Raw genomic sequence first — 19,025 nt, 5'->3', positions numbered from 1 at the left:
GAGAGTTAACCAATCCTGTGACATGATTAATTGCTAATTAATTAAATAATTCTTCCTCATTTAATTTTACTTAGTAGAAATGTTAATAAAACTCTGGCAAACTAAATTCGATTGATCGGGAATCTTTTCTCTCAGTCGTGCCCACAATTAATTACTAACAATTATAATTTATTTCGTTCAGCAGAATTATAAAATTCCATTTTATAATTTATTTCGTTTCAGCAGGGTTCAAATTATTTTGAGAGTTAACCAATCCTGTGACATGATTAATTGCTACTTAATTATTAAATAATTCTTCCTCATTTAATTTTACTTAGAAGAAATGTAATAAAAATTCTGGTAAACTAAATTCGATTGATCGGGAATCTTTTCTCTCAGTCGTGCCCACAATTAATTACTAACAATTATAATTTATTTCGTTCAGCAGAATTATAAAATTCCATTTTATAATTTATTTCGTTTCAGCAGGGTTCAAATTATTTTGAGAGTTAACCAATCCTGTGACATGATTAATTGCTACTTAATTATTAAATAATTCTTCCTCATTTAATTTTACTTAGAAGAAATGTAATAAAAATTCTGGCAAACTAAATTCGATTGATCGGGAATCCTTTCTCTCTGTCGTGCCCACAATTAATTATCAACAATAATATTCCATTTTGTAATTTTGACGTATTTCGTTCAGCGACATAAACAAGAAAAAACCGGGAAACAAGGGAAGAAAAAGCAAAAAAATTGGGTGGTCGAGGCGCGCGCAGGCTTCAGATCATTTGGAGAGTTAACCAACCCTGTGACATGATTTACCGAGAAGGGGTGGGAGGGGGTCTACACCGTATCCATAATGCATGTGTGTCTTCCCTTCTGTGAACATAATTGTATGCGATATTACCCGAGGGAGCGCGACTCTCTTCTCGACGGCCGCGGTAACAAGGCATACCATCATCATTCCGAGGGTGGGTGGGTTGGATCTACCCTATCGTAAAGAGCCACCCTCCTCGCCACGTGGTATCGCAGGAATCCGCGAGAGCGAGCCCTCGGGTCACGGTCGATCTCCTCCTCGTCCTGACGGCGAGCGCGCGCGAAATATCGCCTTTTGATGCCCAATTACAGAGGCGCCGCTTCTTTATACGTTTCTTCTTCACAGCCGAGAGCCTCGCCGCGGTTACCAGGAAGCTTAAATCGACGTCCCTCGGGAGATTAGCGTGATTTTATCCGAGGGAAAAAATGGGATTGTATATTAAAAAATTGGAAAAAATTAGTCCGTAGATTTTTATCTTATAGAAAATAGAAATGTCAAATATACTGACATTATTTATATAATTTTTGGGGGAAATTTTTTTATTAGGACTCTGATAAAAAATGAGATTGTATTAAAAAATAGGAAAAAATTATTCCATAGATTTTTATCTTATAGAAAATAGAAATGTCAAATATACTGACATTATTCATATTATTTTTGAGGGACATTTTTTTATTAGGACTCTGATAAAAAATGGGATTGTATTAAAAAATAGGAAAACATTACTCCATAGATTTTCATCTTAGAAAATAGAAATGTCAAAATGAATATATGTTGACAATATTGATATAATTTTTAGGGGAGATTTTTTTATTAGGATTCTGATAAAAAATAGGATTGTATTAAAAAATAGGAAAAAATTATTCCATAGATTTTTATCTTATAGAAAATAGAAATGTCAAATATACTGACATTATTCATATTATTTTTGAGGGACATTTTTTTATTAGGACTCTGATAAAAAATGGGATTGTATTAAAAAATAGGAAAACATTACTCCATAGATTTTCATCTTAGAAAATAGAAATGTCAAAATGAATATATGCTGACATTATTGATATCATTTTTGGGGGAGATTTTTTTATTAGGACTCTGATAAAAAATGGGATTGTATTAAAAAATAGGAAAACATTACTCCATAGATTTTCATCTTAGAAAATAGAAATGTCAAAATGAATATATGTTGACATTATTGATATAATTTTTAGGGGAGATTTTTTTATTAGGATTCTGATAAAAAATAGGATTGTAATTAAAAATAGGAAAAAATTATTCCATAGATTTTTATCTTACAGAAAATAGAAATGTCAAATATACTGACATTATTCATATTATTTTTGAGGGACATTTTTTTATTAGGACTCTGATAAAAAATGAGATTGTATTAAAAAATAGGAAAAAATTATTCCATAGATTTTTATCTTATAGAAAATAGAAATGTCAAATATACTGACATTATTCATATTATTTTTAAGGGACATTTTTTTATTAGGACTCTGATAAAAAATGGGATTGTATTAAAAAATAGGAAAACATTACTCCATAGATTTTCATCTTAGAAAATAGAAATGTCAAAATGAATATATGCTGACATTATTGACATCATTTTTGGGGGAGATTTTTTTATTAGAATTCTGATAAAAATATTATTTGCAACATCCAATCTAGCTGTTTTTTTTTTTTCAAAGCGAGCGAGGGTGATGTCGGATATAATTTTGGGCCAGAGGGGGATGAAATGAGAACAGGTCGAATTACTTTCCACGGGGCACACAATGCGAGCGGTTCGGCCAGCTTTCTTGAAATAGCCGGGTGGGGCTGTTTTTATTACCGCACGAGAGAGGGGACACGTAAGCGGCTTACGCCCTGCAATTAAAATGTTTCTTTAAATACCCGCCCCGACGTCTCCATTGTGGACAATTGGAGCGCGTATTTAAATCGCGGCTCGTTATACGCGACCTTTGCGCGAGATGGAAGCGAATCGATTCGCGATAATATCGACGATTTTTTGCGAGATTATTTATTTTCTCGAGAACATGAAGATTGATTTACATACAAGTCTCTACTTTTAAGCTGGCGCGATTAAATGTATTTAAATAAATTATATACCACTGAACAAAAAATTGGAATTTGAACAAATATCTATTTTAATATTGTCTAATAAATCATTTATTCGATATGAGAAAATCTTTTCCAAAAAATAAATATTTATTTGTTTCAAATAAATGATTTATTAGGCAGTATTAAAACAAACATTTATTAATTTAATAATTTTTTTACCGTGTAAAAACCTGAATATATATACAAAAAAATATAATTCGATTAAGATATATATATATATATATAAATAGAAAGGGGTATGCATGTATATACAATTTTTAAATATTTTATTGGATTATGTTTCGCTACATTAAAAAAATGTGTATACAAGATGCCGATTAATTTGACTTACCGCTATTTATTAAAGATGCCCCACTTTCGATTACGTGCTTTCTTCCTTCCCAAGCAATTTTTGCGCAGCCATCAGAACGTTTACATGCGCGCAGAAAAGAGATCCTCGCCTTTCGTTTCCTTAGAAATTCCGCTGGTTACGGGGTTGGCTCCGCGAAAACGGAACCGATTCCGACGGAGACGCGTGGACGGATATCCTCGAGTATCGTCGAGACGTGACGTACTTACGGGAGAAAAAATCGGCGCAATGAGAAGAATCTGTTCCGCTCCTCGTATTTGCAGATTCCTCCCGGGAGGCGACCTCCTCGCGAGGCTACATTCGCGAAGCCAATTTGCCGGAACATTAGACGCAGACGATGTTTCTGCGACGGGCATCCATTATTGACATTCTCCTCCCGTGATCCAATATTATTAGTACCGATATTTTTTAAAATTCTTATTAAAACTCTGAGTGCGATATATCACTCTCTCTCTTCTCTCTCTTCAGGAAAAATCATTTTCCTTTCTTATTTTTGTGCCGTAATTCGAAATAGATATTAAAGAGAGTGAAGAGTGATTGTGCAATTTGAATCTATGACTCTGTTATAATTATTTTTCAAACTTCTCATTTGTTTGGTTTTTTAAGTATCAAGAAAAAAATGAAAAATATTTCGTCTGATAATAAATACTATTTTAAAATCCTCTTTTAATATTTTGAAATAGATATTGAAGAGATTGCAACTTAAATCTCACTATTATAATTATTTTTTAAACTTCTAATATTTTTTTTTCTAAGTATCAAGAATAAATATTTTGTCTGATAATAAACTATTTTAAATTCTCTTTCAATATTTATATTGAATAAATAAATCTTAGAAAGTTATAGATTAATATTTTCCAAAGAAAACAATTGAAGCAAGCTTTTTTTGTGCTTGCGACATTTTGATATTTTCGATCACGACGCGTAAAGAAAGTAGCATTTGTGGTCCAGATCCGAAATTATAATTATTTTTTAAACTTCTAATATTTTATTTTTTTATTTTTTTAATCAAGAAAAAAATATTCCGTTTGATAATATTATTTTAAATCCTTTTTCAATATTTATATCGAATAAATAAATCTTAGAAAGTTATAGATTATTATTTTCCAAAGAAAGCAATATGACGTTTTGCATAAATGTCAAACAAAGGAAAGTACATTTACAAACCGGGTATACTATATATAAAATTCTGTGAATCGTGCAATTGAAGCAAGCTTTTTTTGTGCTTGCGGCAGTGATATTTTCGATCGCGATGCGTAAAAAAAGTAGCATGTGTGGTCCAGATCCGAAATTATAATTATTTTCTAAACTTCTAATATTTTATTGTTTTTATTTTTTTAATCAAGAAAAAAATATTCCGTTTGATAATATTATTTTAAATCCTCTCTTTCAATATTTATATCGAATAAATAAATCTTAGAAAGTTATAGATTAATATTTTCCAAAGAAAACAATATGACGTTTTGCATAAATGTCAAACAAAGGAAAGTACATTTACAAACCGGGTATATATAAAATTCTGTGAATCGTGCAATTGAAGCAAGCTTTTTTTGTGCTTGCGGCAGTGATATTTTCGATCGCGATGCGTAAAGAAAGCAGCATGTGTGGTCCAGATCCGAAATTATAATTATTTTTTAAACTTCTAATATTTTATTGTTTTTATTTTTTTAATCAAGAAAAAAATATTCCATTTGATAATATTATTTTAAATCCTCTTTCAATATTTATATCGAATAAATAAATCTTAGAAAGTTATAGATTAATATTTTCCAAAGAAAACAATATGACGTTTTGCATAAATGTCAAACAAAGGAAAGTACATTTACAAACCGGGTATATATACATAAAATTCTGTGAATCGTGCAATTGAAGCAAGCTTTTTTTGTGCTTGCGGCAGTGATATTTTCGATCGCGATGCGTAAAGAAAGTAGCATGTGTGGTCCAGATCCGAAATTATAATTATTTTCTAAACTTCTAATATTTTATTGTTTTTATTTTTTTAATCAAGAAAAAAATATTCCGTTTGATAATATTATTTTAAATTCTCTTTCAATATTTATATCGAATAAATAAATCTTAGAAAGTTATAGATTAATATTTTCCAAAGAAAACAATATGACGTTTTGCATAAATGTCAAACAAAGGAAAGTACATTTACAAACCGGGTATATATAAAATTCTGTGAATCGTGCAATTGAAGCAAGCTTTTTTTGTGCTTGCGGCAGTGATATTTTCGATCGCGATGCGTAAAGAAAGTAGCATGTGTGGTCCAGATCCGAAATTATAATTATTTTTTAAACTTCTAATATTTTATTGTTTTTATTTTTTTAATCAAGAAAAAAATATTCCGTTTGATAATATTATTTTAAATCCTTTTTCAATATTTATATCGAATAAATAAATCTTAGAAAGTTATAGATTAATATTTTCCAAAGAAAACAATATGACGTTTTGCATAAATGTCAAACAAAGGAAAGTACATTTACAAATGGGGTATATATAAAATTCTGTGAATCGTGCAACTGAAGCAAGCTTTTTTTGTGCTTGCGGCAGTGATATTTTCGATCGCGATGCGTAAAGAAAGTAGCATGTGTGGTCTAGATCTAAAATTATAATTATTTTTTAAACTTCTAATATTTTATTGTTTTTATTTTTTTAATCAAGAAAAAAACATTCCGTTTGATAATATTATTTTAAATGCTCTTTCAATATTTATATCGAATAAATAAATCTTAGAAAGTTGTAGATTAATATTTTCCAAAGAAAACAATATGACGTTTTGCATAAATGTCAAACAAAGGAAAGTACATTTACAAACCGGGTATATATACATAAAATTCTGTGAATCGTGCAATTGAAGCAAGCTTTTTTTGTGCTTGCGGCAGTGATATTTTCGATCGTGATGCGTAAAGAAAGTAGCATGTGTGGTCCAGATCCGAAATTATAATTATTTTTTAAACTTCTAATATTTTATTGTTTTTATTTTTTTAATCAAGAAAAAAATATTCCGTTTGATAATATTATTTTAAATCCTCTTTCAATATTTATATCGAATAAATAAATCTTAGAAAGTTATAGATTAATATTTTCCAAAGAAAACAATATGACGTTTTGCATAAATGTCAAACAAAGGAAAGTACATTTACAAACCGGGTATATATAAAATTCTGTGAATCGTGCAATTGAAGCAAGCTTTTTTTGTGCTTGCGGCAGTGATATTTTCGATCGCGATGCGTAAAAAAAGTAGCATGTGTGGTCCAGATCCTGAAATTCTGCTGACGACCGTTCGGGGACCGCAGCAGTGCTGTATCAGTTAAGGGTTTTTGCTCACTCGAGCGTCCTTACGTACCACGAGGAGCTAGAGGGTTCCCCAAGGATTTTGCACCGGGGCCAGGATATATAAGAGACGACGGAAGATTACGTCGTGTGTATCCCGTGCGATGCACAACACAGCCATTTCTCCAGTAATTGAAAAAGATTTGTTTTTCTCCCGGAGATGTGTCGCTGCCTCCGATAATGTATTATAGTTTCGCGCTGATGTATCGATGCAACAGTCGCGAAAGTTTCGCGAAAGTGGATAAAGCATCGTGAAACGAAACTTTGATAAAAGTATTCGCTTCAAGAATAAACGCAGAGAGAACATTTTAATTTTGCGTAAAACACTATTTTTTTTCTCTCTCCGATACTATTGTCATTGATATCCACACTGAAAAAAAAATTATTTAATTCGAATAAGTACACAGAAAGAATTTTCTCTTAGAATTTATACTGAAAATCGTGCTAATCATGGATAATATGGTATTAGAAGAATTTTATAAGAATTTCTCTGATTAATATTTATTAAAAATAGTAATACATACTTGGAATTAAATTTAAATATGTTTGATGAACTTTACTATGTACATATTAATATTTTTTAATCTGAGATTAAGAGAATCTGAGAAATTCTTATAAAATTCTTCCAATACCATATTGTCCATGATTATCATGATTTTCAGAGTAAATTCTAAGAGAAAATTCTCTCCGTGTATCTATTTCAATACTGTCAAATAAATTATTTATTCGAAACTAATAATATTTATTTGATATAAGAAAATCCTTCTCAAAACAAATAAATATTTATTTGTTTCAAATAAATGTATAGTCATTTTTTTCAGTGCAGAGATATATCATTATTGTAAATTTTTTTATGTTACTAAGGAGAACTAAACGAAAAATTGACGAAATATAATATTACATATCAAGATTACATCTGTCACGTAACATTACAAACTCTCACTGGTTGAGGGACAGAAATCGAGGGTTAATTGCGTTTTTTTCCTCTTTCCATCCTCTCCCATGACTCTTTTAGTGATCAAGATCTTTTATTGAAACTTTGGATTACACTCGTGGGTTTTTCACACACGCTGTCATCTACAATATGTTCAATATGATGCACTTTATTATATATTAATCTACGAACGGCGGTACTTACAGCTGCGGCCTAAAAGCGCGCGAGGAATCCATTTTTTCTTTTCTCTAAATTTTATTCGTATCAGTTCGGTTTATCTCGATCGATTTGCTAAATGGATTACACACAACAAAGTATAATTGCACTGTGTATATCGTCCTCGCGATAAGTGTTTAATCTATCGATCCTAAGCTATACTGTGCTGTTCGATGCCGGGAGCGATTATCGGCGATTTTGCGACGAAAATTGTCAGAGAAACAGATTTTACTGTTAATATAATTCGCCGAGTTCGTTTCTGATCTTGTCATTTTTTTTTGTATGCGCGTGATTCAAATTCTGGGTTAAATTGATTTCTACATTTAAGTCTCTCCGCGGATCAACTCTCTTAATAATATTATTTTTATGCAAGAAATTTGCTATAATAAATTAATATCACAAATCAGTTAAAATTGCGATTTCATGATCTGATTCCGACAATAATAATTGTCATTTTTTTTTCATGTATATTTTTTAAATATTTATCTAATAATCTTATTATGGGAAATTTCTAATATACAATATATTGATTTTTTTATGACACTCGATTTAGGCAAAAATTTGAAAGTATTGAAAATGCTTTTTTGAAAAATTTATTATCGATTTTTTTTACCAAATAATACTATGTAAAAAAACAAATTTGTCTTTCAGATGTGGGCGCGTATTATACTGAGCTTTCCGCGAATTTCGCTAGAAAATTATAGCAATCGGCGTATAATATGAGACTAGATTAACAAAGACCCTTGAAAATCCTCGGATTAGTGAGTTCCTTTTCCGTTCTATCTACGAAACGCAATAAAATGATCTCTAGCGTGCGTTATCTTAGAGTCGTTCTATATTCACAACGAGTGCTCGCAAAACTTGTCGATTCGATCGATCTGTTCGCCTACTTACGATGCCGTAAAAGGACGAGACGCGTAAACGTCCTGCTAAAACGAGCTGTTATCCTTCCAGTAAAGATCCATTACCGGACGTGACAAGAGGCCGTCGACTTGTCGACGCGATAAAATTGATGTCTGCTTTCATGCCGATATCACAAGAAACGCGTGAGACGAAATATTACCTAACATTTTCTACTACCGGGTCCATATTTATCTTCTGGGCAAAATCAGAGCCTTATAATTACAAAATCGGGGCCCCCGTTTTAGCGATGAACCGCGTAAAACGTATATATAGCTACGAAATTAAAGAGTTCGGTGCAACACTATATGTTTTAATCGTATATCTTTCTTAAAAAATTGGGAAAACTAATTTCAAGTAAATTTGAGCTTAATGTGTGTCTGGAAATTCAATTTAAATTAATTGTTAATTTTCAATCGATAAAGAAGCTTCGATTTCTTTCAATCCGATGAATTTTTAAATTTAATAAAATTTGTCAACTTTAAAATTAATTTGCCCAGATTTTTAAAAAAGATCATTGTTGCGCATCGAGTCCTTAAATTCGAGAATAAAGAGATCGAGTGTGCTTTTAAGGCAACGGACGTGTCGCAAGCTTACGGAACGGGTTAAACGTGTCCTCCATCTCTTCCGTCACCTTCTTCTCTTCTTCTTCCTCCTTCTTTTCGTGTTACACTGCTGCTCCTGCGTGTCGATTAATCCAGCCAGCCAGCTCGATTAATTGCTCGGCGCGGACGGACTGTGGACTTGGCCGTAAAATATACCGCGTGTAGGACGACAAGCCGAGCAATCGGAACCCGCCCTTTCCGCTCCCGGCTCGTTCGCTACAATAATTATTATCCGGTAATTAGCGAAGCCTCGGCAGTGTTTGTAAACGCCGAAGGATATGTTGCGTTACGTAAAATTCACCCTACGCAAACAACTCGTCGCGTTTTTCTTCCAAAGCAGCGTAACAAAGTCGTCGATAAATAAATCAGTAGTAGAAGTCTTAACTAGTCCGACGCAAAATGTACCTATATAAGAATCATATGAGCGAGAAATTAAATTTAAGGAATTAAAAAATATTTAAAAAATATTTAATTTCTTGTGTATGTCTTTCTTCTTGAATTTTATTTTTAAAAATTAAAAGAAAATAAGAAACAATGTCTATTTAAGAAAGATGTTCAACCATAGTCAGCTCGATTAATTGATCGATGCGGATTGTTGCATTATATATAAAATTAACCCTACATAAACACCTCATCGTTTTTTTCGAAAGCAGCGTAATAAGGTACATAGTCGATAAATAAAGCAGTAGTAGTAGAAGCCTTAACTAGTCCGACAAAAACATATATTTCATTCAACTTAATTAATTGATGATGTGGATTGTTGCATTATGTAAAATTAATGTCAACATTTTCGCATTTGTCTTTGAAAGAAGCGTAACAAGGTCGTCAATAAATAAATCAGTAGTAGAAGCCTTATTTAGTCCGACGAAAACATATATTTCATTCAACTTAATTAATTGAGCTGTGGATTGTTGCATTATGTAAAATTAATGTCAACATTGTCGTATTTTTCTTCGAAAGAAGCGTAACAAGATCGTCAATAAATAAATCAGTAGTAGAAGCCTTAATTAGTCCGTCAAAAACGTATAATATTTCATTCAACAAAACGATGCAAGAAATTTAAAAAATTTAGAAAATACACAAAATGTATAATATTAATTTTCTTATATGTCTTTTTCCTGAATTGTAACAAGATTGTTGATAAATAAATCAGTAGTAGAAGCTTTAACTAGTCCGACGAAAACGTATAATATTTCATATTTCACTCAACGAAATAATATAAGACATTTTAAAAATTTAGAAATTATAAAAAATGTTAATTTTGATAAAAATTTTACTATTAATCTTCTTGTATAAATTTTTGCTGAATTTTATCTTTAAAAGCAAAAAAATGAAAAAAGGGCAAAGCGATATCTATTTAAGAAAGATATGCTAGCCAATTCAATTAATTGATGTTGCGGATTGTTGTATTATATAAAATGAACGTAACACAATGTCGTGTTTTCCTTTAAAAAAAGCGTAACAAGGTCGTCGATAAATAAATCAGTAGTAGAAGTCTTAATTAGTCCGACGAAAACATATATTTCATTCAACTTAATTAATTGATGGTGCGGATTGTTGCATTATGTAAAATTAATGTCAACATTGTCGCATTTGTCTTTGAAAGAAGCGTGACAAGGTCGTCAATAAATAAATTAGTAGTAGAAGCCTTAATTAGTCCGACAAAAACGTATAATATTTCATATTTCATTCAACGAAATAATGCAAGAAATTTTCAAAAATTCAGAAAATACAAAAAATATATTAATTTTTTTGTATGTCTTTCTTCCTGAATTGTAATAAGATCATCAATAAATAAATCAGTAGTAGAAACTTTAACTAGTCTGACTAAAAAGTATATTTTCACTCAACGAAATAATATAAGACATTTTAAAAATTTAGAAATTATAAAAAAAAGTTAATTTTGAAAAAAATTTTACTATTAATCTTCTTGTATGAATTTTTGCTGAATTTTATCTTTAAAAGCAAAAAAATAAAAAAAGGGCACAGCGATATCTATTTAAGAAAGATATGCTAGCCAATTCAATTAATTGATGTTGCGGATTGTTATATTATGTAAAATGAACGTAACACATTGTCGTGTTTTCCTTTAAAAGAAGCGTAACAAGGTCGTCGATAAATAAATCAGTAGTAGAAGTCTTAATTAGTCCGACGAAAACATATATTTCATTCAATTTAATTAATTGATGGTGCGGATTGTTGCATTATGTAAAATTAATGTCAACATTGTCGCATTTGTCTTTGAAAGAAGCGTGACAACGTTGTCAATAAATAAATCAGTAGTAGAAGCCTTAATTAGTCTGACAAAAACGTATAATATTTCATATTTTATTCAACGAAATAATGCAAGAAATTTAAAAAATTTCAGAAAATATACAAAATATATATAAATTTTTTTGTATGTCTTTCTCCTGAATTGTAACAAGATCGTCGATAAATAAATCAGTAGTAGAAGTCTTAACTAGTCCGACAAAAACGTATAATATTTCATATTTCACTCAACAAAATAATATAAAACATTTAAAAAATTTAAAAATTATAAAAAATGTTAATTTTGAAAAAAATTTTACTATTCATCTTCTTGTATGAATTTTTGCTGAATTTTATTTTTAAAAGCAAAAAAATGAAAAAAGAGAAAAGCGATATCTATTTAAGAAAGATATGCTAGCCAACTCAATTAATTGATGTTGCGGATTGTTGTATTATGTAAAATGAACGTAAAACAATGTCGTGTTTTCCTTTAAAAGAAGCGTAACAAGGTCGTCGATAAATAAATCAGTAGTAGAAGTCTTAATTAGTCCGACGAAAACATATATTTCATTCAACTGAATTAATTGATGGTGCGGATTGTTGCATTATATAAAATTAATGTCAACATTGTCGCATTTGTCTTCGAAAGAAGCGTAACAAGGTCGTCAATAAATAAATCAGTAGTAGAAGTCTTAACTAGTCAAACGAAAACATATATTTCATTCAACTCAATTAATTGGTGGTGTGGATTGTTGCATTATGTAAAATTAACGTCAACATTGTCGCATTTTTCTTCAAAAGAAGCGTAACAAGGTCGTCAATAAATAAATCAGTAGTAGAAGCTTTAATTAGTCCGACGGAAACGTATAATATTTCATATTTCATTCAACGAAATAATGCAAAAAATTTAAAAAATTTCAGAAAATACACAAAATATTTATAAATTTTCTTATATGTCTTTCTCCTGAATTGTAACAAGATCGTCGATAAATAAATCAGTAGTAGAAGCCTTAACTAGTCCGACGAAATTGTATAATATTTCATATATCACTCAACGAAATAATATAAAAAATTTTAAAAATTTAGAAATGATAAAAAATGTTAATTTTGAAAAAATTTTTACTATTAATCTTCTTGTATAAATTTTTACTGAATTTTATCTTTAAAATAAAAAAAAATTAAAAAAAAGGGGAAAGCGATATCTATTTAAGAAAGATATGCAGCTAGCCAACTCAATTAATTGATGATGCAGATTGTTGTATTATGTAAAATAAACGTAAAACATTGTCGCGTTTTTCTTTGAAAGAAGCGTAACAAGGTCGTCGATAAATAAATCAGTAGTAGAAGTCTTAACTAGTCCGACGAAAACATATATTTCATTCAACTCAATTAACTAATGATGCGGATTGTTGCATTATGTAAAATTAACGTCAACATTGTCGCATTTTTCTTCAAAAGAAGCGTAACAATGTCGTTGATAAATAAATCAGTAGTAGAAGCCTTAACTAGTCCGACAAAAACGTATATTTTATTCAACTCAATTAATTGATGGCACGGATTGTTGCATTATGTAAAATTAACGTAAAGATTGTAGCATTTTTCTTTGAAAGACCCGTAACAAAGTCGTCGATAAATAAATCAGTAGTAAAAGCCTTAATTAATCCGACGAAAACGTATATTTTATTTCGTTCAATTAATTAATGGTGCGGATTGTTGCATTATGTAAAATTAACGTCAACATTGTCGCATTTTTCTTTGAAAGAAACGTAACAAGGTCGTCGATAAATAAATCAGTAGTAGAAGTTTTAATCAGTGGTAGAAGCTTTAACTAGTCCGGCGAAAACATATAATATTTTATTCAACGAAATGATGCAAGAAATTTAAAACATTAAGAAAATATCAAAAATATTTTAATTTTCTTGTATGTTTTTCTTTCTGAATTTATTTTTAAAAATAAAAAAAAGAGACAATGTCTATTTAGAAGGTATTTAACCATATTCAGCTCGATTAATTGGTCGGTGCGGATTGCTGTATTATATAAAATTAACCCTACGTAAAACACCGCCGCGTTTTTCTTTGAAAGAAGCGTAACAATGTCGTCGATAAATAAATCAGTAGTAAAAGCTTTAACTAATCCGACGAAAACGTATATTTCGTTCAGCTCAATTAACTAATGAAGCAGATTGTTGCATTGTGTAAAATTAACGTTAACAATGTCGTATTTTTCTTTGAAAGAAACGTAACAAAGTCGTCGTAAATAAATCAGTAGTAGAAGCCTTAACTAGTCCGACGAAAACGTATATTTTTATTCAATGAAATAATGCAAGAAATTTAAAAAATTTAGAAGATACGAAAAATATATATTAATTTTCTTGTATGTATTTTTTCTGAATTTTATTTTTAAAAGTAAAAAAAATTAGGAAAAGATATCTTTATATCTAAGAAAAATATCTAGTCAGCTAATTTGATTAATTGATCAGTAGGAATTATCTCATGATGTAAAATTAACTCTACGCAAATATCGTCACATTTTTCTTTAAAAGAAGCGTAATAAGGCTGTCGATAAATAAATCAGTAGTAGAAGTCCGATGACAATGTTATAGTTAATTTCATCCGCCGAAACGATACGAGAAATTTTACAAATTCAGAAAATGTATTAGTTTTCTTGTATGTACTTTTTTCTGAACAACTAAATTTTATTTTTAAAAATAAAGAAAGAATGAAGACAGAAATGTAAAGATATCTACATTACATTAAGGACAAAGTAGAATTTTAATTAAGTTTAATGGCGTATGAAACTTGTAGCTGAATAGTTGTAGTCTCATAAAGTATTAAAAGTTGTTATGAAATTAAAATAAAATTAAAAATAAGATACGAAAGAGAGAGAGAGAGAGAGAGAGAGAGAGAGAGAGAGAGAGAGAGAGAGCGCAACATCGCACGTGGTATAATCTTAGATTCAATAACAATTCTAATCATAAGTCTTTCAATATCGTTTCCTAATGATAAATATGTCAATGAAATTAGTTAAGAGAGCAAATTCGGTATAAATAAGAAGGATTCATCAGGCCAATTAGTCCTGATTTCAATTTGCGCTCAGTCGGACGAGAGGATCGATTCGCTTTTCGCATGGAGGGTTTGAAAGCAAGCCTTCCTTTCTGAAAAGATCGCGCAGAGAAGGAAAAGAAGAAGATCGGGAAGCGCGCGTGCTTTTTCCGGAGGCTGTACGTTAGTCAAAGTGCCTGCCGTTCACCGCCAATGATCCTGTATTCGTATTCATCGTGCCGATGCAGCACCTATCTCGTTATTTTCGGCTTACGCCCGCGTTGAATAGGTCCATCGATATATATATATATATATATATATATATATATATACTCCCGGCAATAAATGTGTGTGTGAATGTAAAAGCGTATAGGTCTCGTCTGAAACGATCGCGTTCCTATTTGCAACCACGCTCTCTGTACTTACATGTTATATCATTGTACAGCAACACCGAGTAGAATAATTTCCGTGGGTTAAAAAAACACCGTAGATATTTTTAAAAATACGTCAAATTAAAATTTCATTTTATAAACGTCGTTGGACAAATTCTAGTATATTTAATGACTTGTATAAAAATTGCCAAATTATTTCTATCGATGACGTAATTTTTTTTTTATGGCGTACAACACATTTTATACACGGAGCGAATTTTCTCTTAAAATTAATCCTGAAAATCATGGTAATTGTAGGATAATATGGCGTTGGAAGAATTTCTCTGATTAATATTTACCACAATAAAAAATATTAATAGGTACATAATAAATTTTACTATTCAAAATTTTTATTGTGATAAACATTAATAATCAAAACTCTTATAAAATTTTTCCAGTACCACATTGTCCCGCGATTACATCATTTTCAGGGTAAATTCTGAGAGAAAATTTTCTTTGTGTATAATTAATATATATATAAAATAAAAAAAAAATATATATATATATATAATTCTATACATACTTATAATATATAAAAACGATTGAATTGAGACTGGTCTCTTAGCCGCTCGGAAATATCCGCCACGATCGCGTTAATGTAAATTAGAAGGAGAGATACGGCGCGGCGTCGCGTCGTCGGATTCGAGCGTCGCGACGCCGCGCCGACGGAAGTGGGTACCTGCAGGCTGTATATAGATGCGCAAGCGTACGGCGCAAATCACGCCCCTTGGCCGAGCGTGGGGTCCACCCGCAACCCCATTTCCGCGTTATTACAGCCCGGAGAGAGAAGATCCAGCCCCGTCCGAATATCAAGGCAACCCTACGCGCGCGTTTCCACTTAACACTCCGGTCGCGACTAATTACTCTAATTAATTGGAACTCCGATATTCTCGCCGGAACGCTTGATCTTCATGGTAGCTACTAATTAATTACTATTATCAATAAAGCGCGTTTTACACAAGACGCGATGCGCCCAGACGATACCGCAGGTTTTCTCTCTCTCTCTCTCTTTCTCGGCGAATCCGGCTATTCATGCGAAAATAACGTGTAAATGTGGCGCATGCAAAGCTGCTTGCGAAAATACGCGATTTTCCGCGACATCGACCCTCGGGAGGGAAACAAGGGAGGAAAAAGGACCGTGAGGGATCTTGAATTATATCTCGGAAGAGCGTATTTCGTGCGACGTTAATTGGAAATGTCATCTCTGCTAGAAATTTCAGAAATTACTGCGTCTACACGTCTATCTTCAATTTATATCTACGTTAGTATTTTTGGGGAATTTTTAACAATTATTAACATATTGATAAAATTCTAGAGAGCTGATTTAATGCTACATCAAAAATTTAGGGAAAAAAAATATTTTACATTCTGCAAATGCTTTATTGTTTCAGAAAAAATGTCATCTCTGTTAGAAATTTCAGAAATTACTGCGTCTACACGTCTATCTTCAATTTATATCTACGTTAGTATTTTTGGGGAATTTTTTTAACAATTTTTTATTAACATATTGATAAAATTCTAGAGAGCTGATTTAATGCTACATCAAAAATTTAGGGAAAAAAAATATTTTACATTCTGCAAATGCTTTATTGTTTCAGAAAAAAAGAAAAATTGACTCTTCATAGGATTTTTTATCATTTGTGCGTGCTACAAAATTACGGAATTTACTAATACGCTTTCCTTAAGAGTTTTCAAGCTTGAAAAATTCTTTAACTCTCTTGCATCCAAACAATTAATTCAATTTGATCAAATATGTGTGTTTGGGGGATTAAAATAATTCTTAGCGATTCTTTCGTAAAGAAGAAAAAAAGGTTTCTCTTGAAGAGCTTTAAAAGCCAACTTACCCTTCCGTTGATTCATAATTTTTTATATCAATATATGTGTACCCGGATACCAATTGCGTTCTTTTCTGTTATATTTTAGGAGATTTCAGAATACAAAGATTTGTATTTGATGTTTCGGGAAGAGAAAAGTTCCGAGACGTATTTAAAGTTGCTTTGGGTATCCGGGCGTTCGTTCTTTAATAGAAGGGTTAAAAGCACGACAAATCTCTCGCTTACCCTTGAGAACATTGAGATGTCGATAGTAAGCATTGCCGTGCCAGCTCTCGGGACTTCTCGCCGGCGGCAATTCCGTCTTCACATCACGTAGAGCCGCGGTTTCTTCGGCGATCTTTTCAGCCTCCCGTTCCTGTAACGAGAAAAATCATCGGATCGACTCATAAATAAGTTCCGCACAGAAAAAAAGGAATCCTTGATTCAAGTATATTTTTATTCTTGAACGCTAATCCCGGTGAACTTGGATTCAAGGTAAAGTCATTTTTTTTTAAGGAAAGACGTCTAGGTCCAAGATGTCTTAATTTTTTTTTTTTTTTTTATCAAAATATCTAATTTAATTTTATTTATTTATAGAGTTGATTTCATAAATATTATACGAATCTATGGTTCATTGGATTGGTCTGATTTTTTAAAATTTTCTTCGACGTCTTCTTAGATTTCTTTCCTGAATTCTTGCTCTTTTTCTTTAAAGATAGATAACACTGTTCAACAAAAAAATTAACCAGGACGAAAATTATAGTCGTTTCTTATAACTTTTTGAATGCTGAATCTATGATTTCCCAATTGCTCCATAATGTCACAATTTTGAGAAATTTTTAATTAAAGTTGTAAAAAAGGACTATCTTCGTCATATTACAACTACAATATGTGACGTGGAGAAGTTTCATTGCAATCCAAATAAAGTATGTTCTTAGGACTTTTAATCCTTAAAGGAATTTTTAATAAAATATCCATGGATTAAATACGAGCTGTGTTGACATATCAAAAATTCCTTTTGAGGATTAAAAGTCCTAAGAATATACTTAATTTTGATTGCAATAAAACTTGTCCAGAGTACGTCATATATCGTACAATGAAACCAAGCTACAAAATTAATAAATATCAATACTGCCTAATAAATCCTTTATTTCATCAAATAAAGGATTTTCTCGCATCAAATAAATATTTCAAAACTTGAAAATCAAAGATTTCCTAAAAACGACTCGTTACCTTTTTCGTTGAACAGTGTAACGACACAGAAAAGAAGGAATCCTTGATTCAAGTATATTTTTATTCTTGAACGCTATTTGATTGATTTAAGCATAGAATGCTCTTTGTAATCACAAATTTTCATTTGCCTTAATAATAAATGTTTGTGTAAAGTATATTTTATCCTTAAGATATATTCTTGTTTTAAAAATCGCATATGGTAAAAACAAACTTATTGTTAGTCACATTTGAACTAGGAATTATTATATATACTTGAAATTGCCGTTTATATCCGATGCACACTTGTCACTTGTCCTTGCAATATTTATAAGTAAATTTCAGCTTCAACCAAGAATACTTTGCACTTTGTTTTAAAGATAAATTATCCTTTATCCAAAATTATTTATATTTGACGTTATTATAAGGATAAAATATACTTGAATCAAGGCATCTTTGCATTCTTTCAAGGATACTGTTTTTTCTGTGCGCTGTAGATAATTATTGCATCGCTGAGAAACAAGGAATTTTTCAATCGAAACTAAGCAGATGTATATTTGCAACAAGTACAGCAAATACAAAGAAAAATTGCAAAAAAGAGGATCAATGTGCGATTTTATTGCAGCTAAAATAATCGTGGAAAAAATTTTGGAATTTTCGTAATCAGTTCTACCTCATTTATCTTATTCTCTAGACCTTGTTTCAGATTTCAATATGTTACTCCAAAATTAATTAAATGGAAAACAATTGATAATGATGCTGAACTCGATGAATTTGTCAAAAAACACATGTGAAAATTGTTCAAGGAAGAACTTGACAAATTAGTATCTAGTTGAGAACAAGTTAATATTTATTAATGAAGAATAGAGATATATAAGAGATTAAAATTTATTGTAAATAATTTTAAATATAAAAATTCATTTAATTAATTTATTTATATAAATATATAAAATTATATGTATAATCGCAAAATTATATATGAAATATGTCTACATAAATATATATGTTTCATATAATTGACA

General features: G+C 30.7%; 1 protein-coding gene across 1 annotated transcript in view; it reads right to left on the bottom strand.

Moving 5' to 3' along the window:
- Positions 1-7,492: 7,492 nt before the first annotated feature.
- fuss (SKI family transcriptional corepressor fussel) overlaps positions 7,493-19,025 on the bottom strand; it is a 49,447-nt gene continuing 37,914 nt past the window's right edge. Inside the window, exons 6-7 of the mRNA XM_085485501.1 lie at positions 17,041-17,170; positions 7,493-9,473 (exon numbers count right to left, since the gene is read on the bottom strand). Coding sequence (XP_085341627.1) covers positions 9,367-9,473; positions 17,041-17,170 — 237 coding nt within the window. The 3' untranslated portion in view covers positions 7,493-9,366. The remainder of the gene's footprint in view (positions 9,474-17,040; positions 17,171-19,025) is intronic.

The sequence above is a fragment of the Nylanderia fulva genome, unplaced genomic scaffold (assembly GCF_048542155.1).
Source record: "Nylanderia fulva isolate GAGA-0341 unplaced genomic scaffold, ASM4854215v1 Scaffold37, whole genome shotgun sequence".
Lineage (NCBI taxonomy): Eukaryota > Metazoa > Arthropoda > Insecta > Hymenoptera > Formicidae > Nylanderia > Nylanderia fulva.
This window is presented reverse-complemented; position numbering and strand designations above follow the sequence as displayed.